The sequence below is a fragment of the Dermacentor albipictus genome, chromosome 2, assembly GCF_038994185.2.
Source record: "Dermacentor albipictus isolate Rhodes 1998 colony chromosome 2, USDA_Dalb.pri_finalv2, whole genome shotgun sequence".
Taxonomy (NCBI): Eukaryota; Metazoa; Arthropoda; class Arachnida; order Ixodida; family Ixodidae; genus Dermacentor; species Dermacentor albipictus.
The window spans coordinates 25166198-25192601 of record NC_091822.1 but is presented as its reverse complement, the minus strand read 5'-3'; the positions used below and the strand labels follow the sequence as shown (position 1 = coordinate 25192601).

Below are 26404 nucleotides of genomic sequence, written 5' to 3'. Positions count from 1 at the left end.
TATTCTCACTACGAAACATTGGCACACACGAATTCATATGCGAGGCGAATGTAAGATTAATATCGAACAGCAAATATGTCTCATAGCTTATTTCATAAGGAAAGCGATTACGGAGGCACCAAAGTTTTCCAGCTAATGGTTTCTTTGTTTACTCCGACTAAAAACTCAAGATTTCAAGATTCAAGAATTCAAGATTCAAATTATGCAACTCTTGGTAGTATCCGCAAGAATTTCAGACCTAAATATACTTTTTGCGGAAACTGAGCGAGCATAAATCGCGTGACTTGCGATGGTGCAAAGCGAGGCCAAATACTCACCGGGCTGCAGACAACGACGCTGACCAGAAGAAGAGATGCGCATATGAAGAAGTGAATCAGCGTCCGGTTCAACAAAATAAACGGCTGCGCCGGAGCGAGCACTTCAATGACGATATCGGGCATTATGAGCTGAGGAAAAGAACAGTATAGGACAGATTATTACTCTGTGCACGTCTTTAGGTCCCTGCTACATCGAGCACGCTTTGCGCTTCGTGTGCGTGCGTTAAAGCTTTCTGTGCCTACCTTTCCGCATTTGCCTAGTCTTCTCTATGCTGGGTCGGTCAGTATCTCGGCGGGCATACTTGTGCATATATGTATGTACGTATATATATATATATATATATATATATATATATATATATATATATATATATATATATATATATATATATATATATATATATATATATATATATATATGTGTGTGTGTGTGTGTGTGTGTGTGTGTGTGTGAAGGTTATGCGTGCGCCTAACGCAAGTACAAACAAGTGGCCTTATATACGCCTTCTACCCTGATCGACAATGTAGTGTGAGTAAGCACACCTTTGTTCTGCCTAATAAAACGAAATATCCTTCAGAGAACCTGAATAAAAAATGTCGCCTCACAGGTATCTCTAAAGCACACCAACCTGTTAAATACAATGGCGCATTTCATTCTGTGTTTCTTATAATCTGCTTCTTCTTGATTATGTATTGATTCTGCATGTGCCACCGGTAGTGTACCCGGATTTTCGGGCAATCTCCGGAATAGCTATGTGCCTTTATGACGAGTAAATAGTCCTTAATGTAGCTATATATGTCCAGAAACCGCGCTAAACGACAGGACGAAGATAAAGGCGCCGACCACAGTGTTGTGGTATGTGTCCTTTCTCTTCGTCCTGTTGTTAAGCGCTGTCTTCTGCCTGTAATCATGAACCAGCCAACCCAAACGCGGAACCTTGTGTAACCAGATGCGTGCCTCTCTGCATGCCTCCACCTTCCTGCAGTAAGCATTACACGTTGCCTTCGTCCCCGTGACATATACGCGTACGTCTCGCACTGCGCCCAATGTGGTGTAGTGCATAATACAAGGATTGCGTGATAGTAACGTGATGACCTCTTCTAACGGATGAAACGATCTTCCCAATGAAATTGTATCTATTACTGACATCAATAATTTTCGCAATGTTTTGGTTGGTGTTGTATGAACATTTACAGCTTTGTATTTCTTATTTACTAACGTATTCGGTGTTTGCTTATCACCAAACATTGTATACATACGAGCAAGCATTTATGCACCTCCATTTTGTCTATTGTATGCTTTACTTTTCTTTCTACCCAGTCCCCTTTGTAATGCTTGCATGGCCGTGAGGCTAAAATAATAAATAAATAAATAAACAAACTTGGCAAGAGGTTTCACGGTGCATACAATGAACATAACCACAATTATAAACATTGCCGTTCGTCGTATAGAATTTATTTACCAGCGTCACATAACCTTAGGTTACATGTATGCCAACATGTGTGTTAAACCTGCATAATTTATTTCTCTGGGGCATACACTCATTCAAGACATAGTGCACAGCTCAGGTTTTATGGCGTCAGCAACTGTGTGCAATCGAGTTCTGCCTGCTTGGAGTGATCATTTACTTCGTGCTTCATATTGGCAAATTTGCACAACGTTTTGCTAAGAGCCCTTGCAAGCACCTGGCTGCAAGGGCATCAAATGTCTACAGTACTGAAAACCTTTGCGAGCCTCGGATACTGAAACCAGACGCTGTCGCAAAAGCGCCTACGCTATACTCGGTTACGTGGAACAAACAGGTGAAGCAATATCTGTTCTGTGGTTCATTTGAAACTTGTAATTTAGCCATCCGTGTATTGGAAAATATATTTCAATATTGAGATCTTCCTTCGGTGCACTTCAGTGTAAGCTCCAACAATTTAATTTACTACACGTTTCGTTAGTCAGAAATCACAGACTATGGTGTTTTAAAAAAGCGGAGGACGCCTAATCTTCGCCTTTAAGAGTGGAACGCGATAGAATTCAATGATACCCGAGTGCTGCTCACGCTTCCCCGCAACTGCAGCTAATGTAACCGCAACGTTTACCGGCAAGCTATGCACGAAAGCGGGTTTTGCGGTTCTTTTTCTGTTTCTTTTTTTTTAATCCTGTGCAAGGAAACGAGGGGGCCGCGCCGCTCCAACTAAGACAGGCCTCAAGCGGTAGCTGTAAAACGCTATCGCGTTAAAAGCGGTTTGTGTTTGATTTTCCGCGCAACAAAATTATTTTTTCTCGTATGTTCAAATTACAATCTGATGATAGCACGTTTGCAGGTTGTGTGTGAGGCGTAATTTACGATTTCTTTAGGTATGTTACCTTGGGAAATTTATTTATTTCAATATCCTCCTTGCGCCAGATGGAGGGACTGCGTGGTTCGGTATGCGTGGTTCAATTTCTTTTTGCCGACGCGACGGATTTCCTGCGGCACAGGGCCCTTAACTCTTCCGTGCAAATATCGTTGAGAGTTCACACAACATATTTATTTTGCTCTGACATTCATTCTTAAAATTGAACAAGTACAACGGATGCTGTTGTGATACGTTGCACAAGATACATTTTGTGGAGAGCTTGCGTCTCTGCCTGAACCAAAAAAGGCGGTACAGATGCATAGACATGCATTCATTGATTCGGCAATGCGTAATTGTTGTGGTATGCGGAGTAGTTACTCAGAGCAGAGCCAAATCGACCAGCTCTGTGAAACTGTTCCAACGCACACTCGCGCCTCGGCGAGGGCTTGAAAACGTCGTCGACCGTGCAATTGGTATAATCAGCGAGTGCTGATCTTCCGCCGCACGGTTAATAGCGCGCTTTAGGCACCGAACCGCGCGTGTGACAGTGGAAGAAAACTTCGCTCGTCGATGCAACAGCATAGCAGACGCAAGTGTCTATTGAGCGAACGAAAAATGGCAACCATTCCACTCTGTGACGATGGAATGGCAGCGAAAGCTGACGACACTCAGAACTATCAAAAGAAAAGCAAAAGGATCTCGCTGCAATTCCATCTTTACAGAGCGGAATCGTTGTCATTTCTTTGTTCAGCATCGCGCGAACGTTCTTCATCGGTGCTCGTTTCGCCATGGCATCGTTTGCATCCTCGTTGCTGTTCCCTCCGGCGCTCCTCATACGCATGTTGTTCTTCGGGTGTACGAACTATACGCGTCCGCCCCGTTGATAACGCATATGTTTTTAGCACCGATATTTCTCCTGCTTATACACTGCCATAAACTTGACGTCACGCTATTTTTCACGGCGAGCGTCCAATCAGATCAGCATTTCGACATCTGCGCCGCCACACTGCTCCCGTACGTGATCATACACAAAAAACACAATGAAACCTATTGTGTATGGGCTTGTTAGATATCGCCAAGTGTGTTTCTGTTGCCGGACGCCGAAAAAACTACGGGAGGTTGCTCGTATATAGTTTAATTGTAATAAGCTCAGCTGACGAAATGGGAGTCAGATGTGCGTCATCCCCGACGGCGTACTCTTATCGTTTACTTCCTATCCACTCAGCAGCTTCCATCTGCAAATCTTTGTTGGACTGGAATGACGCAATACCATTGCCTCTAGAAATCACAAGGCGAATCGGAGTGTCTTCAGTTTATTTATTCTGGGAATCAAAGTCAAGCGCAGCGCTGACGTAAGCATTACGATTAAATCTATGGCAATACACTATCGCCACCATTGCTGCATAACTCTGTCGAAGCATTCATCATCGCACAGGAATTGCTACACACCGGAAGAAGAAGTTTATCGGTGCATCTTAGTCAGTGTGAAATGCACACGGGGAGTGGTCTTTTCTTTCTTTTATTGTTAACGGAATTCCTACAATTCTACCATGCAATTTACCAAATTCTACTGCTTGAGCCACATTACTTTCGTAGGCGTGCAATATATTCGGGACAAACGGAAATGCAAATTTGATGAACAACAAAGTTTCGCTAATTTATATTATAAACTAATTACAAAGGTTGTCAGTAATGTCTGGCACTGACACTCTAAAATCCCTAATTCAAAGAACAATTCATCGGCTGTTTTGTCCCTTGTCTATACGATCGTCAGTGAGATAAATCTGCGCGCTGTTGTGTGTCTTGTTGTATGTCGAGGCAATGTCCTATTTTCCCTTCCCCAACGATCCCCTCACCCGTTCTGCACTCCAGCTGCGGCACTCTCCTACTTTTTTTGCGTTCTTCGAGGTAAAAATCATATTGCTTTGATATCGAACGGTACATAGTGACGGCATTGGAGGTGATTTTTATGGCAAAATAAGTTTCATTCTTATTGCCTATGCTTTGCAGCTACCGTGGGGAGCGTACATTTCTATGGCTGGGGAGCATATAGAAATGTACAGAAAGGGCCAGCGAATATTTTCAGAAATAAAGCAGTCAGAGCATCAACCGCAAGTCTTTATTTAACCCTCGTGCATAACGACGCATACGGCAATACAGCGACACTGATAGTGATATTCGAAGATGCCACCATTTCAAGACACGCCTTCTGAAAGTTCTCAATGAAATGTTCTTCTGTTCCAGCAATTGAACTTCAGTGCAAAAAAAGGACGCTTTATTTAAAAAGTGAGTAGAAAAGCAGGGTACTTTTCTCGCACGTTTGTCCGCGCTTATCTCAAAGCTGGTAACAAGGTCCAGGATAAGTCAAGTGAGGTTGACACAATATTTTTGGATTTTAGGAAGGCATTAGGTCTTGTACGCCGTTCAAAACTAGCTGTAAAACTTCAGCGACAAGGTTTACCCGAATGTATCATTGCTTGGGTTGCTCCGTATCTGACAGACAGAGTGCAAATTTACACAAATGATATAGTCGACTAGATAATTAGCCAGTGTAAATCCGATTCTTCACTAATGATTTCGTGCAGCTATATTAAATTAAATGTTTAATGACCAAGTGCTCCGTAATTACAATTTGCCGAAGATTCATGAATGCTGTGAAAATGGGACGGGGTGTTTCGTTCTTTTTTAAGACTGTTTTAATGAAAATCACCGCTAAAAAAGCATTTTTTGCCCACTCGGTGCACATCTGCGTCACAGCCACTCGTCGAGGTCTGCGAATTAAATTACTTGGGTGTCATTGCAGCTAACACTTGTGTTAGCCACACTATGTGTGGAATTAAGGCATATCAAAAGCTTCCGGGTCCTCTTTCCTTAAGCTTTGGTTTCTCGCACAATAAGAAAATATGCACCAGGCTTAACAGAACCTTTAGCATATAGGTAAATCATTCGATCTAAACTCGAATGCGCAGTCATTGTTTGTGACCAAAGGATCGAACGCAAATCCGTCCACTTTATTTATGCTAAGAGTCGACAGGCCGACTCCGTGCCCTGCTTAATGAGGCAAGGCGGCATCCAAACTTTGCAGCTCCGACAAAAAATTCAGGCTACATTTTTTTTCAACTTAAGCATAAAAAACTGCCCTCAAATTGCGAAGATTAAATTTAACCCCTGATCTTGAGAACGACAAAGCAACGGCATGCGACGTTTCCTACTCCGTTCAAAGCCAAAACAAACGCCTTCACGTTTTCCTCCCTTTCATGCACGGTAAATGAGTGGCACCTTCTCCCGTGGGCTTCACTACTGAGCGTAGAAGTGGTCGAACACCTCGTTGTTTTGGGCGTTGTAGCATTTCCTCCTACACTGCTGCGTTTTATCTGTGCTTGTCATTTGCGTATGTACTTGGTTTACCTCGTATTTGATTTTATTTTCTATGATTTATCTCATGATGACTGTAAACGATTGCTTTGTACTTGATAATATCGTTTCGGTTTGTCGCCGTAATTCTTTACGCTGTACTAGATCTATATTTATTGTATAATTTCTCTAACTTGTAACCATAACCACTCCTGCGAGAGCCCGAAGTATACGACCTGCAGCATTTTCTAAATAAAAAAATTCTTTCCAAATCGATATGCCTTATGAAACCACTGGCTTCAATTTCTGTTTCTGTTGTACATCGAAACATTTATCTAAACAGCAGCAGCAAAAAACAGCAGCAAAAGTTAGTGAATCATTCATTTTGATTCCTAGTAAAAGTAACGTAAGCCTTTGCAAGTAATCCAGCTCAAAGAGTAGATTTCTGCTATACGCAAGTCAAATTTTTTATTTGTGTTAACGTTAAAACAATCTGCAGATCCAACGAGCGTTTTTTGGGATGTTCGAGAAGGGAAGCGGCTCATGAAATGCTGCGTATTTTCCTATTTCGTTCCTGCATCGCTGGCGTGCGCCCGCGGCGTGCACTCAGCGCTGTATGCCAGCTGCTTGTTCCTTCGCGTTTCAAATACTCCACCCGCTTCTTTGTCAATCTTCAGTTATGGGTTTGGGCCAAAGCACGTTAATCATATTCATCATCAGCAGCCCACGGCGATCCTCTCGATGAGTAGTAGGCGCTGCATAACTACACATGCGAAGGCAGCCTAACAGTTAAAGAAGACAAAAAGGTTTGCTCTAATGAAAGAATTGTGCTAATGAAGATATTTCGGTATGGCTTGTTTTATCACTGAGTAATTCCGCAGAAAACCCGGCCGATAGCCCAGACACTATACGGTTAGTGAAAAATCGTAGTGTTGCTCTGCGTGTCAGCTGTTGGGCAAGACAGCAGCAGCAGCGTCCACCCAGCCAGCAGCTACGATCAGGAAAGTCCGGGCGGGTGTGCTTTAAGGACACTCAGTTACGTAAGCGGGCTGCATGCCCCCGTGATCCCTTTCTCGCTGGGACGGCCTACAACTGCAGATGTTTTGCTAAATCGATCGCCGCAGAATTATACCTGCCTTTTACTGACAATGCTTGGGCTCGGCATTCTGCTGATTCCCGAATACTACAAATGTTATGACAGTTCCTGACGACAAGACGTACTATGAAAACATTAACAGCGCACTTTTCAGCTCTTGCCCATGGTTCATCTCATCTTTCTCGGAGCGTTTTGTTGAAGCAAACTGGTCACCTTTTTAATCTAAGATGTAAAGTCTTATAAAATAAAACTCACATTCCCGCTGTAACTGTAAAAGAGCCCGCGTCGTCGCCGTGGTTTAATAGCGCCTTTAAGCGTCTAAAGATACCAAATATATTTCCCCACTTAGCTAAACTTTGCGGGAGGCCGATCATCTGGGTTCCGCTCAGAAAGGGTTGGAGCCTCTCGCCTCGCAAACCAAGCGAACGGTCTGTTCATCTAGGTTACGTAGTATGGTTTGTAATAATCCGAGACAATTCCGGAGGGATCTAAACCCAAATCGTAGTCAAAACTGTCTCTTAACACACGATTTGAACGTTCCCGTCATGGACTCTGATATTCCAATGTGTGAAGCAGTTTCTTCCGTTTTCACTGGTGAACCTCTTGGTGGCTTTCCAGGATTTCTACGTGAAGAATATTCATTTGTGCCCGCCATTTCTTTTGGCGCCTATGGTATCACGAAACAAATTGAATGTCTTAACCTTACTTCGTCCGCTCGTATTGATGGAATTAAAACAAAGTCCGAGGAAAACTAGGAACATTATTAGTGCCATTTTGTTGCACATTTCTACGCATTCGTTATCCACTGGCGTAGTACGGCAAGACAGGAAGGATCATTACTTTAGCAAAATAAGCTTCTTCACCCCATATCGTACCTACCGTTCAAAATCTCATACATGCACCTGCTTCAAAACTAATGGAGCATATCATTTATTTTAGCAATATGAAGTTCCTGCAATCAGTCCACTTTTCTCACCACAGGCAGCACGGTTCTTGAAAACATAGGTCCCGTGAAACTCAGGTCGCCCTCTTCATTAAGGACCTCAGGTGTTCGATAAAGGCGTTCAATAAAGTACCGCATCGGAAGCTTTCTGTAAACCTTCTAGCTTTAACTTGCGCCAACATGTTTTCTCATGGGTACGCAGTTTCCTTGCAGTTCGCTCACAGTTTGTCTACGCGAATTGGGCCTAAGCTTTCCTTCTAACACCCATAACTTCCGCCGTAACTCAGGGTACCGCGTCTTGGGCCCATGGTTTGAGAAACAACGTTTTGTTTGAGAAACAACATTGTTTCTCATTTATATAAATACCCTGGCGTCATGTGTATTATCTAACACCCGTTTAATCGCAGACGATTTTGTCATCTGCCGTTTCGTTGCCGAGAATTCCGACACTGATGCTTTGCAGAACCATTTCGATCAAGTGCAGCATTGGTGCAGAAAATGGCTAATGTCGTTAAACACGAACAGAGCCACATTGCTCTCCTTTAACCGAAGGATGAACTACGTTTCTGGAAGCTACAGTCTCTACGCCTTGTATATTTGATCGTCCCTCATGCAAGTACCTCAGCGTAACCATATCGGACGATCTTCGTCATCTCACATTACTCGTATCACCGATGAAGCGAACCGCTTTGTAAGCTATTTGCGGCGCAACATGCGCCTAGCTGCCCCCTCTCTCAAATCAATAGCTTATTCTACGCTTATGTGTCCAAACCCAGAGCACGCATGCTCAATATGGGATGCCCACCAATCTTGCCATTCTAAATCCCTTGAAGGATTTCAGAACCGTGCAGCTACGTTCAACTTTTTTTTTGTCATCTCAGCATCACTCGACTCAAAGCACGTGCTAACTTTTAAGTTTTCCAGCTTGGAATGCGAGACGTGACGCGTCCCGCCTTTTGCTTTTTTTATCATTCACAGCTCCATAATAGCATCATCATTCTTAGCCACCGACCATCTTTCTGGTCAAGCCACTGCAAAGTTGTTTACCATGGCCACGGCCGCAACTCATCCCATATCAGGTGCTCCATCATACAAAGTGTGAAGGATTAGCATGCCCTCACTCCTGGCGTTGTGGTGCACTGCCAAGACGGCAGCATCAGAAAGTACATTTAATGTTTGCTTTCATAAAAGTCCTCCACCTCATGTATTACCGCTCAAGTGGAGAATTTGAGGTATAAAATGCCTAGTATATATATATATATATATATATATATATATATATATATATATATATATATATATATATAATCATTCTGAGGAATGGAGATGAAATTAGGTCGTCGTGTGGCAAGGACCACACGACGACCTAATTTGGCTTTACCTCCTTGTACGTTTATGATGTACAGCCGCCTTCGTTAGTAGCGCACTCGCAGGGAACTACAAAATTAGGAACGGAACACTCTTCTAATTGCTGGTATTTCTTACACCAATTTCATTTAATGTCGGCCCCCCTGTGCCTTCGACTGTGGGCACTGTGCCGACGCTCACACCGAACGCGACTGCGCATGCACCCGTACTTGTGTGTGTTTACCCCTTACTTGCTCGGGCACTGGATCATACCACCGCTCTGCTTTGGAGATCGCAGTTGCGAGAAAAAGGCAGTAAGATTGGTGTAAATGTTAGTATTCTTCGTTGCACGCGTCCGTGTGTTCTATTCATTGCTGCCTAATGTCAAATCCTGCCATATAAACGCTTCACATATCCGCAGAAAACACCGAGACACCTGACGCTTGTGCTGCCCTGTGTACTCACAAACTTCGGAAGCATCGTCGAGAGCAGCCAGAGCGAGTGTACCTGGCTCCACAGTTCATGGTATGGCACCACGCTCATGGCCTGAGGCATTATGCCCACGATGACGTGTGACTCTGGAAATTACGAGATCACATTATAGCAAAACTCACGCACATTGCTGGCGCTTCTTCGTGATATAATTTCAACATAAGTTGCTTGCCCTCGTACACTCAGAGAACGGAACAAACGAAGGCAGTGCCACTTGTGCGTCGTAATCCTCTAAAGCAGATAGGACATTTCAGTGGATCGCAACGCACACTGTCACATGTGTACTGAATTTATTTTTCAAAATCTAGCTATCCAATTTCAGTACTATATAGCAATCTAATCAGTAAACCACGGAGGCCACGAGCGTTCGGTTTCGATCTCGCCTTATGCCCGAGTCAGTGAAAAAACTCCTGTTTGGTATTATAATGTCAACGGGTGAAATTCAAGAAGCACGCCACCAATAGAGGGCCAGGAGATGTTGAACAAATGAGTTAAATGGGGGACGCCTGCTTTCATTTCTTTTTTTCTATCTTTTTTTATGTGCAAACGATTTCGTTTGCTGTAATTCGCTCTGGAAAACGACGTCAGCTCCCTCATGAGTTCCACTGAATGGCTGCTACGTTTTAGACGCAGAATAATACACATCATCACATGCTAGCTATAAATATAACACACATTTCTGTACGTTTCTACAAAGCTCGAGAATCGTGCCTCTCGGTATCGGTCTAAACATACAACCCATTTCCACACCCGTCTTAGAAGAACTAGTTTCCGTCCAAGTTTCATATGAATTTTTCACTTTACCATTGCCCATTGAACGTTTCGCGCGGTGACCGCAAGCTCTTAGTGAGAAATAATCAAAGCTCACCGATGCCGACAAGCATGCGGACGTCGATGCCAATGCTGGACGCCAGATGGCCCAGGAACATGAACGTGATGGCCATACGAAGTCCCTTGGAGGCAGTGTCCGCGACGAGCACGAAGTTCACGTCTCTGTGCCCAGAAATGGGGTTTGAACACTTGGCACTGTGCCCTGAACGTTCTTTATCACTGCGCTGTCAATATCAGCGTGAACGAACTGTGCCCCCCTCCCCAGACAAGCTGATATTCAATAATTTTCAGACCAAAGCGTCACTACAAGACAAAGAGTGCAGACACGCACGGATCTTCTTCCCTGTTGAAGATTATCGTAGTTTTGAGAGGACATGAAAAGAGCTACAGTTATAGCATGCAATGAAAAAAAACCACATCATAAGCCCATTTTGTGAATACTGCGCACTCAGGCCTCTCCCAGCAGTATACAGTTGACCGTGCATTAACTGAAACCGGCTTCCCGATGTCCTTGTAGCTTTCGTGACCAAACAATCAAATCCTCCTTCCTCGTCAACTTTCTTTTCCCTCCCTTGTGCAAATCGGGAACAAGGGGAAAGCGGGAGCCAGAGTTTCGACAAGTGGACTTGTCTTTTTCAAGAGCTTTAAGAAGTCCCCTCATCGAAACGTTAACTCCCGTTTTTGTCTTGTTCTCGTTTTGCTCATCATCTTGAATTTCCATCTCCAGCCTTCTTCGTGTTTTCCCTGGATTTTTTCCTCCCATGTGATCCGTTCTCGTAATATCATAAACCCGGTTGTATACTCTAAGCATTACGCTTCTACCACTCAATTTCAGCTAGAACATGTGCTAGACCCATTTTTCTTATGCACACCTCCTAACTACTGTCTCCTAACGCTACGCCTCTCACTTACTCTTCTATCACTCGTGCGGTTTTTACCTTCTCAACGTTATTTTTACCCTTCAGCTCTATCAGTTAGTACTGTTGGAAGGATTTTGCACTTTCCTATCAAACGGTAATAATATTCAGCCGGTGGTCACTTGGGAATTCCTGCCATCTGTGCTCCAAACAATAATTATTCCTCTGAAAATTTTCTTCTCGTGACCTAGTTGCCCCTGTGACTGCATAACACACATTCTCAATTATACAACTTCTACAGTTGCAGTACCAGTAACGAAATATTACTCTTTTGTGAGGCCAATGGGAGTTATCTTGAACTTCCGGATTTTAGTCCTGAATCATACCGGCAGATTTACTGGTTCATGCCTTTGTTCTTTAAGTCACCTCGACATTTGATTATCAGGATAGTGTCATCTGCAAGCGTAAGTTTCTGATATGGTTATCGTTGATTTTAATGCCCTCCTAGTCTAAAGCTTGCATGCATCTTCCTGAAAGCATGTTTTAAAGATGCAAAAATAAAACGAGAGTTGGCAATTTAGATACGTGGTAGTTATAGCTAAATTCGTCCTTGCAATAACGCCCCTTTAACTGTGCAGAACCAAAATTGTTTTAGGCAGCTTTGAAGACGCGTCGAGGTTATATTCCGTCAAGCGAAATGGGCGTTCTGACCGGTGATAGTCGTGCTTGAAGCTGTTGAACCGAACAATGCCCAGGTATATGGAGCCGGTGACGCCGACGCTCTCAAGGGACACGTACAGTGCGTGGGACCACATCTGCGAACAAAGATGGCATCAAGTCGATATTTCGACCGCTAGACCTAACAGTCTAACTTGAACAGAGATTCTTTCGGCATTACGGAAAATGTGAACTCACGATATGTAAGAAGTTGTAAAAGAGTGCAAAGTTATGGAGTGACATTCCGAGAAACATAGCGCAGCAAGGCCAATGAAAGACAAAAGAATACAGGCGTTGTGTACGAAATGTTCGTTTATTACAAGGAAGGTCTTATTCGGTAAAACGCTTAATCTCAAGTGATCTGTACGCCTAGGATTTCGTTATGCCTCTGCTGAATTCCTTCTTTCGTGTGTATTGTAAACGCCTCTACAGCCAAGATGAATACATCAATGTTTCCTTTATATTGTCACGCGTATAAAACTATTTGCGCGACGTATTTACACGGCGTACACAAACAGTAGCTTAGAATCCCGAGAGGCTGTTGCCACTTCGCCGTCTTCACCCTCGACGACATTTTCCTCTTTTTCCACTGTAACACGACCCCCGGCAGAAAAAGCACCATTCCGGTGCTTCAGACGGGGCCGCCTGTAATGTCATAGTAAGGCTTAAACCGAGAAATATGTACGACGTAGGTGATGTGGAACCAGGTGGCATGATGGAGGTCATGGCGATTATCTCGTAAGTGACATTGGTCACTTCACGTAGAACGCGGTAAGGGCTTTTGTAGCATTGAAGGAATTTCTCGGAGAGCGACACTCGGCGGCAAGGGAACCAAAGTAGAACGGAGGGCCTGGGGAATAATATGTCTCACGATGGCGGCAATTGTAAGCGTGCCGTTGAGATTCCTGCGATGCCAACAAAAGAGTACGAGCAAGCTGGCGCGCATGGCCAGCGTGGACGATGGCGTCGCGGGTAAATTCGGTCCTCGAATCCTGTATCAAGGGGAGTGAAGTGTCCAATGGTAATACAGGGTCACGACCGAAGTAAAATGGGGAATGCGCAGCAGTATAGTGGCCTGATGAATTGTAGGCGAACGTGACATAAGGGAGCGCCCCATCCCAGTCCTTGTGGTCAGGTGAAAAGTACGTCGATAGCATGTCGGTAATGGCCCGAATAAGTCCGTCAGTAAGGCCGTTGGTCTGGGGATGATAAGAGGTAGCCAGTTTGTGCTTGGTAGAACATGAGTGTAGGATATCGGTGATGACTTGGGAGAGGAAAGTGCGGCCGCGGTCAATAACGACCTGTCGCGGGGCGCCATCTACTAAAATGATATCACGGAGTAGGAAATCTGCGATGTTGGTTACGCAGCTCATGGGAAATGCCAGAATAACGGCATAGCGCGTCGTGTAATCAGTAGCGACAGCGATACACCTGTTGCAGGAGCTGGACTCGGGGAAAGCGCCAAGGAGATCCAAACCGACGCGAAAGAATGGGTCAGGTGGAATGTCAGGTTGAATGTAAGCACCCGCACGAAGCGTTGCTGGCTTTTTGCGATGTTGATAGGGCTTGCAAGCAACTACATAGCGCTGCACGGAGCGTGCGAGGCCGGGCCGGTAGAAGCAGCGGCGCACGCGGTCGTAAGTGCGAGCAAATTCAAGGGGTTCAACAGTTGGGGAATCATGAAGCACCTGAAGTGCGGTTTAGCGGAGGAGTTGAGGAACGACAGGAAGAAGGGGGAAACGGTAAGGATGAAAACTGCACAGTGAAAAGATTTTGTGCCAAAAACAACACACACCAAAAAGACGACGACACCACGGGCCGACGCAGTATTCATTAGAAGGGTTAACTGCTGGACTTGCTGGTGACCTTGCATACTCAAAGATTTTGCGCCAAGAACAACACGCACAAGAAAGACGACAACACCACGGGCGCCCGTGGTGTTGTCGTCTTGCTTGTGCGTGTTGTTCTTGGCGCAAAATCTTTGAGTATGCAAGGTCACCAGCAAGTCCAGCAGTTAACCCTTCTAATGAATACTGCGTCGGTACAATATCCCGTTATTGAGGACGAACCACCGTAACGATGGATCAGTAGGAGCAGATTCAATTCGGTCAATGAGGGTCCTCAAAGTAGCGTCATCGTGTCGCTCGTTGGTCATGCCCAAAAGCTGGGAAATGGCAAGAATCCTTGCGGAAGCGTCCGTGTCAGCGTTGGCGGGCGTATGTGCAGGGTAATGTACACCAGACGTATACACCACTGAATAGAAATACTCATGTAACCGCAAGGCCCATCGTCCAAGCCTTCCTGCGGGATATTTTAGGACGCAATCGAACAGAGGCAGAGCGAAGAAGGTATGCTTGCCCGGGTAGCGAACAGCACGGCTGACAGAGTCATGTCGCGGCCTCTCGAAAAAGCTTTGACGCGGGGAGGGTGGAAGCTCCGCATGATAATTGACACTGGCTCGCCGGTGAGTGTGGTACCCAAAAGTGTATAGAAGAAACGCCGCAGCTGGTGGCCAGCTCTGGAAAGAACTTCCCTGCGGCTATCGTCTTTCCTTGGCTCCCTGCCCGTCGTTGGCCAATTAACTAAGCATGTGAATTCTGAGGTGACAACCGTGAGCAGCACATTAGTGGTAGTGGACTGTCAAGGACCATTTCTCTGTGGTCGGCATGCCATAGAGAAATTTTGCAAGGCCGGTGTCTCTCTTTTGGATGCCAAAGGTGCTACGAGTGTAAATTTCGTCCAAGTCGGCGTGTAGGTGAGAATGCTACTTGGAGAATTTTCGCAACTGTTTTACAAGCTGGGCTGCTGTAAAGGTCTACCTGTGAAGCTGTACATCAAGGAAAGTGCTCAGCCTCGTTTCTGCAAAGCCCGAACCTTGCCCTATGCAACGCGTACACAAGTTTCAGCAGAGATTGGTCGCCTGGTGCATAAAGGAGTGCCTTCCCAAATCAGTGTCTCTCAATAGGCAACCACAGTAGTTCCCGAACGGCGATATAAGAACGGCGATATAAGGTTTTGCGGGGACTTCAAGTTAACGGATAACCCTGCGACTTACTTAGAACAGTATCGTTTGCCGAAAGTAGACGATAATATCGCAGCGCTAGCAGGAGCTGAAGTGCTTAGTACGCTGGATATACGCAATGCATACAACCAGCTTCCTCTAGACACAGAAGTTAAAAAGATAGCAGTGCTGCACAAGCATAGAGGTCTGTACTGTTAAAATCCCCTAGCCTTTGGAATCGCTTCAGCACCAGCTCTGTTCCAAAGGCACATGGAATCTGTTCTGCAGTCTTCCAGGGGTGAATGTCTACCTCTATGATATTATCATCACAAAAAAAGCATGACATGTGTGTACTGCGACAAGTGTTCCAGCGACTGCAGGGCAACGTCCTGAAGATGAACAAAGCCAAATGCAGGTTCAGGAACAGCAAGGGATATTTCTGCGGCACCGAGTCGACGACAAAGCTCTGCATTCTATGAAACACAAACTTGGTGCCATATTAGGCGCACCGGGCACCAAAGTCCGTGAGCCATTTGAAATTTTTTCTTGGTTTGATCACTTATTGCTCTAAATTCTTGCCTAACTTCTCAACTATGCTAGCACCAATGTATGCCCTGTTGACGAAGCGAGTTGCCTGGAAATGGTAACGGGCACAAGAAAGTCCATTTCAAGAAGCGAAGTATGCTATGAAAAGGTGAACTTTCTCATTCATCATGACCCGCGTAAGCGACTTAGGCTTGAATGTGACGTGTCAATGTACGGTTTGGGTGCAGTGCTCCTTCATCGCATCAACGGTAAAAATTACCCGATAGGTTTCCGGTCGAGAACATTGAAGGCAGCAGAGAGAAGCTACTCGCTGTTGGAAAAAGGAAGGACTTGCCTTAGTTTTTGGCGTGACCAAGTTTCGGGATTATCTTTTTGGCAACCATTTCTCACTGGTAACCGATCACAAGCCTCTGACCGGGCTTTTTCAACAGGATAGGCCTATTCCGCGAATGGCCGCTGCCAGGATTCAACGCTGGGAGTTACTCTTGTCCGCGTATGAATATGAATTGTAGTATCGGAAGGGAGAGATAAACACTAATACCGATGCCTTGGGCCACTTACCTTTGCCTAGTTAAGGAAACGCAGAAGAAAATAAGTCTGTGGTATATGTGCTGCATGCACAAGCACTGAACGAGCTTTCGCTTTGTCCCCGGAAGCTAGCAGCCAACACTGCGGAAAATAGGCTGCTTCGTCAGGAAAACTCGTGGATCCTGCATGGCTGGCCAAGAGAAATGAGTGCGGAACCACAGTATTCTCAACCTTTTTCCCTCGTAGACACAAACTGACAGTAAGTGACGGACCAGCTTATTGGGGGCACCGCTTTATTTAGCCCGAGAGGCGCGTTCCTTCATGCTGCAAGAGCTGCAAGGGCATGACAGCAATGAAGAGCCTTGATCGTTCGGTCTTTTGGTATCCGGGGCTGGACCACGACATAGAGAGCCTGGTTAAAAGTTGTCCGCAATGTGTGCAGTGTTTGCCACTACCTGCGGATCAGTTCCTTCTAGTAGGCCGAAAACCATCAGCGATGTTCAAGGCTGCAACAACTCGACATCGTTGGTCCGGTGAAAGGGCATATGATTCTTGTCTTGGTGGACGCAAGGACGAAATGGATAGAGGCCGTGCCACTCAAAAGTGTGACGGCTGATACCACAATAGAAGTGATTCGGACCATTTTCGCCCGTTTCGGCCTGCCTCACGCAGTCGTGTCCGGTAAGGGACCCCACTTTACCAGCGCAGGGACAAACATGCTCATCCTAGATCACGGCATGCGTCACCTAAGAACTGTGCCTTATTATTCGCAGTCGAGCGGGGCAGCAGAGCGCACGGTGCACACCGTCAAGGAAGCACTGAAGAAAAATAAAGTCGCTACAATTTCGACTTGCTAAATTTTTGCTTCGCTAGAAGATAACGCCGACAAAAGACGGCAAATCGCCTGCAGAGACGTTGCTGCCCACCGACCAAGGTCCAGACTAAGTGCTCACTTCTCAGATCAAGAAGGCCCAAATTTTCCAGGCAGCAGTCAGGTCTCGGCACCTCCTAGCCTGTTGTTTCCTCCCGCAACACGCGTCTGGTCGATATAGTAAAACCGCAATAGACAGAGATGGCTGCCTGGCACAGCGACTGCCACCGCGGGTGGTCGCTTGATCACAGTCGACACGGAAGGTGGAGAACAGTGGTGACATGTGAACCAAGTGCGTCTTCGGGAAGTTCAGCAGGAAACAGCCGTAACGCAACACAGGAGAGTGAAATGGAGAACAGCGCCGGAGGGTCGCAACCTGATCAACTATCGTCAGATAAAGTCTGCGAGAAAACCGACATAGGGTCGAGTACAGATCAAGATCTAAGTACTGAGGAACACCCGAGCCCACCCAGATGATCAATTTGGAACTTAAAACCCCCGGACCTATTTTAGTAGAGGAAAGTGCCGTGCCGCGCCCACTGCAGAACTGTCCATACGTGCATCGGCACGGTGCGTGCATCCATGAGTACTGGTACTGAAGAAGGGGACAACCAGATGTGACTGGACTAAACCCTGTTCCTACTTGTAGTCCTTGCGTAATTCGGGGTCCGGACGACACTTCAACCACCATTCTGACCACGCCTATATTTCGCCGAATGTCAACTAATCTGCTACTGAAGAAGTACGTACCGATACATTGGATAGCATAGGCGCCGACTACGAAGGGGCTCCGGGGCCTGAGCACCATCAAAAGTTTTCCGGGGGATGGCAGAGCCCCCCCCCCCCCTCTGGCGATGCCGAATCCATCTCTCCCCCTCCACCCCCACCCCATCTGAAGTGTCATTACCAGATTTATCTTACCCACATCACTTGATGTTTCTTTTGAGTTGTCTTTACCTTGTAGTTAAAATTTCATCGTAGCTGAAAGCTTACTGCATCATTGTTGCCGGGGGCATGGACGGCTCTTAATTTATACTTTCGCTTCATTTATCCAAATCCTGAAAATAGCAAGGCAAGCCCATTAGAAGTGCCAGCACTGGCTAGTTCATCCGTGTTCTTTTCACTTCAACATTCTTTTTTTTTATTCCACTGTTAACATCATGTACATATACAATATCGTCCCTTCGACAGGAATGCGATGCCTCATCGGTCGGCTTGGGCGCAGTGCTGTCCCACCGCATCAACGGCGAAGACTATTCGATAGCTTTTCGCTCTAGAACCTTGACGCCGGCGGAGCGAAATTACTCGCAACTGGAAAAGGAAGCACTCGCCCTAGTTTTCGGTGTGACAAGGTTCAGAGACTATCTTTTCGGCAATAAATTTTGTCTGATAACGTATCACAAACCGTCGACAGGGCTGTTCCATCCCGAGAAACCACTTCCGCAGATGGCGGCGACCAGGATACAGCGTTTGGCGCTCCTTTTATCAGCGTATCAGTATGACATAGAATTCCGGAAAGGACCACTACACGTGAATACCGATGCTTTGAGCCGCTTGCCGGCAAGGGCACGCTGGTGAAGATGATTCCGTTGAATATGTGCTACATGCGCAAACAAAGGGAGGGAGGGAACGTCCAGGAATACATCGCCGACCTTCGGAGACTGGCGGAAAGTTGCATCTTCGGCAACTCGCTGCGCCGTATGCTGCGAGACCGCATAGTATGCAGAATCAGGGACGACGACGCACGACGCTGCCTATTAACGCGGAAGAAGCTAACTTTTCAGGAAGCAGAAGAAGTTGCCATAGCTTCAGAGAAGGCGCTAGGCGACGTTCGTGACATGCAACGAGCAGCCCCAGTGACGACGGGAACCAGCATCAATGTTGTACAGTCGCAGCGAGGATGATGACCCTGGACGAAGTGGAACACTGCAAAGAACAACCATGCATGTGAGCGTTGCGGCAGCCCCCACGCAACACACATGTGCCGTCATCGAAACACCAAGTGCCACCATTGCGGCACGAAAGGTCATCTGGCGAAGGTTTGCAGCAGTGGCCGCCCTCGAGAACGTGGTGCCTTTGCCGTCGAGGAAATGGAAGGTGAGAGATGACGCCGCTGCTGACGCCGGCAAGGGCACCCTGATGACGCCGGCAAGGGCATGGTGAAGATTATTCCGTCGAACATGTGCTACATGCGCAAGCTTTGACAGATTTTCCTCTTAGCGCAGAGCAGTTGGTAGACAGCACGAGCGAGGACATGGACATGCTCCTCCGTCAGGTGAAGACGTGGATCCTTTGTGGTTGGCCAAACCAGCTGGGACCGAAGCAACAGTGCCTTCAGCCGTACGTCACCCGCAGATACGAACTCACTGTGAGTGAAGGACTAATATACTGGGGTCATCGCCTAGTTTTGCCCGAGACCGTGCGGGCACTTAATCTGAGAGAACTTCACGACACCCACCCAGGCATGACTGCAATGAAGCGCCTGGCCCATACGATGTTTTGGTACCCCGGATTCGACCACGACATAAACGAGCTGGTACAAAGCTGCCAGCAATGCGTGCAATGTTGGTCCATGCCAGCGGTACAGGTCCCTTCAAGCTGGCCGAAAACCAACAAAGGTTGGTCTCGCCTGCATATCGACTATGCAGTGCCACTGGAAGGTCACATGACCTTGGTGGTGGTAGATGCGGAAACGAAATGAATAGAGGCAGTACCCCTTAAGACAGCAAGTGCAGAAACTACAGTGGAAATACTGCGAGAGATCTTCGCGCGTTTTGGTCAGCCCCATACAGTCGTTTCCGACAATGGGCCACAATTTAGCAGTTCAGTGACTGAAAGATTTTTCAAAGATAACCATGTGTGTCATGTCACCTCCCCTCCATACTATCCGCAGTCAAACGGATTGGCGGAGCGTGCACTGCGCACCATTAATCAAGGTATCAAGAAAAATAAGTATGGAAGTCTGCTCAGTCGTATTTCCAAGTTCTTGCTACGCTACAGGGCAACACCGACTCGAGATGGCAAGTCGCCCGCGGAAATGTTGCTGGGTTTTCAACCCAGGACCCGCCTAAGCGCACATTTTCCAAAGGAAGAGGTGGCGCGGGATCCCACGGTTAGGAGACCCCCGGCACCGTTGCCACAAGTCTTTTCACCGGCAGCGCCAGTTTGCTCGCGGCTGTACAATCAGGCTTGCCAGAGGTGGTTACCCGGCACGGTGACGTCAACAAGAGGTAGGCGTATGGTCACGGTGGACACCGCAGGAGGGGTGCAGCGCCCTCACGTGGACCAAGTGCGGCCACGACTCGCAGCGGATGAAGTAAAGGAAGAATTCTACGCAACTCGACCCGGAGACAACCAAGCCACAGAGAGTAAGCAACCCACTGCAGTGGAAGACGCTGAACCATCGTCAGACGGATCACTTGGTACATCCCAGGCTTCCAGTGAAGTAACCTCAAGTGTGCCGGCGGACTTAGGACTTCCTAGGCGTTCTACGCGCACAAGGAGACCACCCGACAGGCTAGGCTTCAAAGGCGGAGGAAGTGCCGTATCGCGTCATTGCAAGCCCACCTATCGCATCACGATGTGCGCATGCACCTACTGATTCGTACGGAATAAAAGCAGCCACGCTATCTTCAATAAACCATTCCATTGCTTGCACCTACTGCGTCTGTTGTTGTTACCCGCGCTACAGCACAAGCCGGGTTCACTCGGAATAGGAATAAATAGCAGTCATGCGCAGCAGTGCCAATCCTCGGACTCAAAGTAAAGAAGAAAAAAAAAATCACCGATGATTACGATTCTACCTGATGCGAAATTTGAGCGCCGCTCTATACGCTAATCGAAAGATCGCGCGAGTCGATGCACTGGTGACTAGTGGGCGCGATTCACAGCAGCCGCCGCAGACAGACGTCTGCTCATGCAGTACTTTGTTCCCATATATGAAATCGGTGTCGTAATCGGTGAACAGACGACGCCGTAGAGCCCGTCTTGTGTGTGAATCTGTTGCCCTGTGGACGAGCCACGGGCCGTCACCACCGAAATCGACGCCGATGCATGCAGCTTTTCAACTTCCCAACTGCTCACGCCCCCGCGGTGAGGAACCCCATGACACCTGCTTGCGTGTCCTCCCTGACTGCCTGGAAGTTTCACCTTCAACGGCCAACTCCCGCACGCAACGGCAAAATCAAATAACACGCATATTGAACTTCTAATTGCGCAGATTGAATGTTTATACATACCCGCAACCTACACGTATTTTATCTGCTTTAGTTCTCTGAGGACAGCGCGGGCTCGTCGTATTTTACTCGTGAATTTGGAGGGAAACAAGGAGGGTTCAGTAAATATACTCAAAGGTTCCAACTATTCCAGATCGCCTATTTTTTACAAAGCAGGCGTGCACGTGCGCGCATGCTACGCGCACAAACACGTACGTTCAAATGCAGATGAGCAATAAGGTTTCGCGTATTCTCAACAAATTTAGTTTCCGTTTCTTTTATAGTTCTTCAAGGAGAACCAGCTAAATCCTGGAATGTTCGCCGGACAAACGCGTAACGTTTCTGCGTAATTCTGTACGTAATTTAGTACAAAGGCCAAAAGTGACCCACAGGCTTCAAACGTAGGTATAGCTAGAAGTTACCGATACTCGGTCTTTCCTTTTCACTTCATACAAACAAAATTCCTCATCTATTTCAACGGGGACTTAAGTGAAACCTACTACGTTCCTCTTGGAAAGCATGAAAATAGGCAGACACGAGTATTCAGCATTGTTTTTGCAAATACCATAAGTAATCCAGGAACGTTAAAGTTTCACCATGTCTTGCACCTAACACGCTTTGTATTTTCATCTAATTTTACGTCAGTGCAACCTAGTCTTCACTCGGGACTATCGAAAATACAACAGCATCATAGAGACATTATAACGCTTAAAATGACCTGCATTTTTATGGGAGAACATTAACTGACGTCTTTAAAACTTTGTGCATATTATGATCAATAAAACGCACTTCATTTCTTATGTTTCCTAATTTGCTGCATGTTCACCTTAATACTATGGGGAAACTTACTACGCAGTTCAGAAAATAGGCTGGTAAGGCAGGGAACGCTTTTTCAAATATTATTGTACGAAGGAATAGTTCACCTACATACTTCAAACTATTGGTATGCGTCACCCATAACCTAGCCTCCATTCTAGGTAAATATCTCATTTCAAGCGCTGTCGTTCCTCTCAAGGCTGCGAAAAAAAATTAAACGTTTGATATAACGCCTCTTAACGGGCAATAAACAAGGGTTAAGAAATTTTCATTTAGTCCCTATACTTAGCACTTATCCACACACTTGCACATTCTTCTGCACATCACCGCTAGCACACCTCGCATGTGCTCGATATATAAACTACCGCCAGTCATTCAATTCTGCCGGAAGCACGTGAAAGCAAGCATCAAACGTTTTCGAGCGCTTCAAGTCGCACTGGCATCTTCGCGGTAAAACCACTCGGCAAGTGCCGAGTACCATGTACCGACGCAAGGACAACAGCTTGACGTTCAGGTTTGTGAAGGAGCTCTCATTCGCAAGCTCCTCCCTAAGTACATGGAAAGAGAGAGACAGTTTTCCTTGGCAACAGCACCGAATTTGATTAGATTTGTTGCATTTAAAAAAATAGGAAGCTCACAATATTGAAAGAAAAAAAAAGACATTACAGACAAATGTCACGTTTGCGGTCCTGTGACTGCAATAAAAAACAAGATTACACTTCCACGAAATGCACCTGATAGTACATTTAAAGCAGGCGAAATGGTCGAACACACCGCTCTGAAATATACTATTAATTTGCGAGTCGTACTTTTCAAGAGCCCTCGTAAACATTGTAAGAGTTTCACATAATATGTACATTCATAAATCAAATTTGTCCGCTTAAGATCCTCTGACAGATGCAAATATATTTTTCTCGAGCCGAGTTAAGGTTCTGCGATAGTCGTGCTTCGATAAGTCTGAACTTGTTAATATTTTGCAGTTTTTAGTTAATATTTTGCAGTTCTTAAATACATTTTACGTGCTAAATCGAACTTCAGGTTGCAGTGGTCAGTATAATCAAACATTTTCTCCCAAATGCGGAAACATCCTTTGAAATCGGTGGAACAGTTGTGTCATGAAAGCATTTTTGTATTTTACAAGTAGTGCTTGAAACACCGACATTGGAGCGGAGGCGAAGCTAAATATTCCTCCCGAGCACAGAAAGAATGGGCACAGACCTCGAGGTTGACAGCGTAGTTCCAGTCTGAGTAGAGCAGCATGCCGAGGCCGCTCATCGCACCAGGCAGGGTGACACCACGCACAAGCAGCAGGAAGCTCGTGCACACGTGCACAAACACCATCGCGTACATGGCCTGGAAGAGATGCATACGTCCGTGTCCATCGTACTCCGAATGCGGACCAAGCAAAGAGCGCAAGCACAACCACATTGAATCAAATCGTAAAAATGGGTTCTTCGGTAACCATGTCCGTAATGTACGCACGTGCGTTACTTCCAAAATAAGTTCCCAAAAAGAAACCTTTCGAGCATGCGGATGTTTTGGGGAGTGAGCACCACGATACCTCTAATAGACATGCGCGGTAATTCTCCTTATCCAACTTCGCTAAGGTTCCTTAGAGCGAGAGATTTCAAATTTTTTCCATAATTCATCCGGTGTCGAGCGCTCAAGATCTGCTCCCAGTAAATCTGCGTCTACCTTAAGGGAACAAAATACACACATGTTTATATGCCCATGCAAATTATATTTATCAGATTGTTATTGAGCGTATATTTTTATAATGGCAATGAGTGACGATAAATGCACATTGTGAGTACTTATATAGGTCTCCCTCGCCGAAAGTACAGGCTATACCGAGAACATAGTTAAGGAACCCTATGGAGCTTTAGCGTGCCTTTTTCCGTCATTATCCCTCTCCAAAGAGCTCGGCACGGGTTCTCAGTGCCATCGAATACACGTACATCAAGTGGTGTCAAGCACCCGAGTGTGCCCTGAAGATTCTCAAAGCATCCGTCCAAGGTTTATCATAGCAAGACACTGTTTCTGGGACTCGGCTGTCCCTAAACACACCTGCGTCCAAGCCCGACGAACACTTGCAGAGACAAACACGCCGGCCACACTCCGAACTTACTTCTTTACGGTGTTGCATTGTTTTTACTGAGTGCGCACCGATGCGATCCAGTTATTGTTGCTCATGTCTTACAACGCCCGACATGCTTCTTTCCTCCGGCAGTCCGGCCTTGGCTGCGCGTGGCTGTCCACGCGGATGAGCGAGCAAACAGCCAGCGGCGCTCCTTCTTGGCCGTTACCTCCGGTGGGAGAAATTCTCTCGGTGGGGCGGGTTGGGTAATGGCTGCATGTGCCCTGTCTTCCTGTGCGCCTTGGCTCGAGGTCGCGTAATTTCAAGTGTCGGAGACGCGTTGAAGCGACAGGCGGCACGAGCGTTCGCTCCCGTCTGTTCGCGCTCCTCGGCGCTCCAGCGTTGTGGCAAAGAACTCCCGTAGTCAGTGAGAGAGGTCAGTTCATGGCTTCGTGCGGGCACGTATGACACCAGGCTTGCTAATTTAATTAGTTACGTAATGATTACTGCTATTTGTATGGTCAATAAAATTACAAACCTTACCGCCGTGGAGTATCAGCTTTAGCTAGTGCTTTCAACGCTTCGCATTTCAGGAGAAACTGGCACATTTTGTACAAGCCACCCCTGAAGTGCCTTAACAAGCATTTTAGCCATTGGTTATTACAAGATTGGAATCTTTTTCACAAGTTATATTACCTTCCCACTGTGTTTTCGAGGCACATTGTAATGAGGGATTTTCGTACGGTCACCGACTCCTGCAGTGCCAGTAAACTTGTGACGTATCGCATAAATTTCCGCTTTGCCAAACTTCCTAAGATGCGCCGCCATTGGCCCCACATATTGCACTGCAATACTGTGAAGTTGCTGTGACGTTACCCTTTCCTGGGCGAACTTGCGTCCAGAAGGACAAGAAACACTCAACAACGATTACCGATTACAACGACTACAGTCATCGGTCGTTCAATATGCAATGCTCACGGGGAAAGTCCGCCAGCTTTCATGGTACAGCTCGCCAAGACGTAAGCAATCGCATGGGAGCGTACGCGACGGCGAGCTCCGTGGCGCGGAGTGCACCTACAAAATTAGCGAAAGCAGGCGCACGCGCACAAAACACAGTCTTCTCCTAGCATCGCGTGCTGTGGGCCCTTCGGCTTATCCGCTTTCGGCGCCGTCACAAATGCGCAGACACCCACCGTGGTAGCTTGGTGGCTATGTGTGGATACTAATGGCGGCTGAGATTTGGATGGGGGCGAAATGAAAGAAAAAATTCCGTGTACCGAGCATTACGCGCACGTTGAAGAAGACACGTTAGTGAAAATTCATACGGCTGTAATTCCCCGCTACGCGTTCCTCTTAAAGGGAAGCAGAAGAGTCTGTCGAATTCATTAAGACGCTCATATACGGATGCGGGAACCTCATAAACCATGTAGGTGAAATTTGGGGGTTTTTTTTTCAATTAGGAGCGACGTAATCGTCGGTTGAAATTGCGCTGTAGCTCCGCCCCCCGTTGAGTGAGCGAGCGGAGCGGAGACCGGAAACCGCGGTGTTGTGACGTCAACTCTGTTTCGTTCCTTCGCAGCGTCCGCGACCGTGCCTGACCGCGCTCGTTTCTGCGTGCGTGCCATCGTAATCTGCTTCGATCGACCCTGCATTCCTTTGTTGGTGCGTCTGCGTGTATGTAGAGTGGTAGTCAACGTGCGTGGTAGTCAACGTGAGTGGTAATCAACGTGAGTGGTAGTCAACATGAGTGGTAGTCAACAGATGGTCACTACACGTACTGGATGAGCCGGGAAGCTTTTCACGCGTTTAAACCGTCTTTGTAGATTGCCGACAGCTTTGGACAGCGCACAAATGCCGACGATCCCATCCCTGCTTATGTTCCACGAGGGGGCATGCAGGAACAGAACACTACAGTTGTTTGACCGGAAACGAGCTCACTAGATCGGCGAAAGATCGGCGAGATCACTAGATCGCTTTGCAAAAAACATGCTCACCAAAGAGCATTTCCAACACGAGGAAATCCCAAGACTTTGCTTTCGTTCGCGTTGAAAGCACTGCTCGCACCG

At 46.6% G+C, this 26404-nt stretch overlaps 1 protein-coding gene across 1 annotated transcript in view; it reads right to left on the bottom strand.

Annotated features, from left to right (window-relative positions):
• The window catches only part of LOC135897890 (uncharacterized), a 164811-nt gene that overhangs the window by 77554 nt on the left and 60853 nt on the right, over positions 1-26404 (bottom strand). The window contains exons 8-12 of the mRNA XM_070533200.1: positions 23480-23614; positions 12280-12383; positions 10749-10873; positions 9854-9966; positions 318-446 (exon numbers count right to left, since the gene is read on the bottom strand). Of these exons, the coding sequence (XP_070389301.1) occupies positions 318-446; positions 9854-9966; positions 10749-10873; positions 12280-12383; positions 23480-23614 (606 nt within the window). The remainder of the gene's footprint in view (positions 1-317; positions 447-9853; positions 9967-10748; positions 10874-12279; positions 12384-23479; positions 23615-26404) is intronic.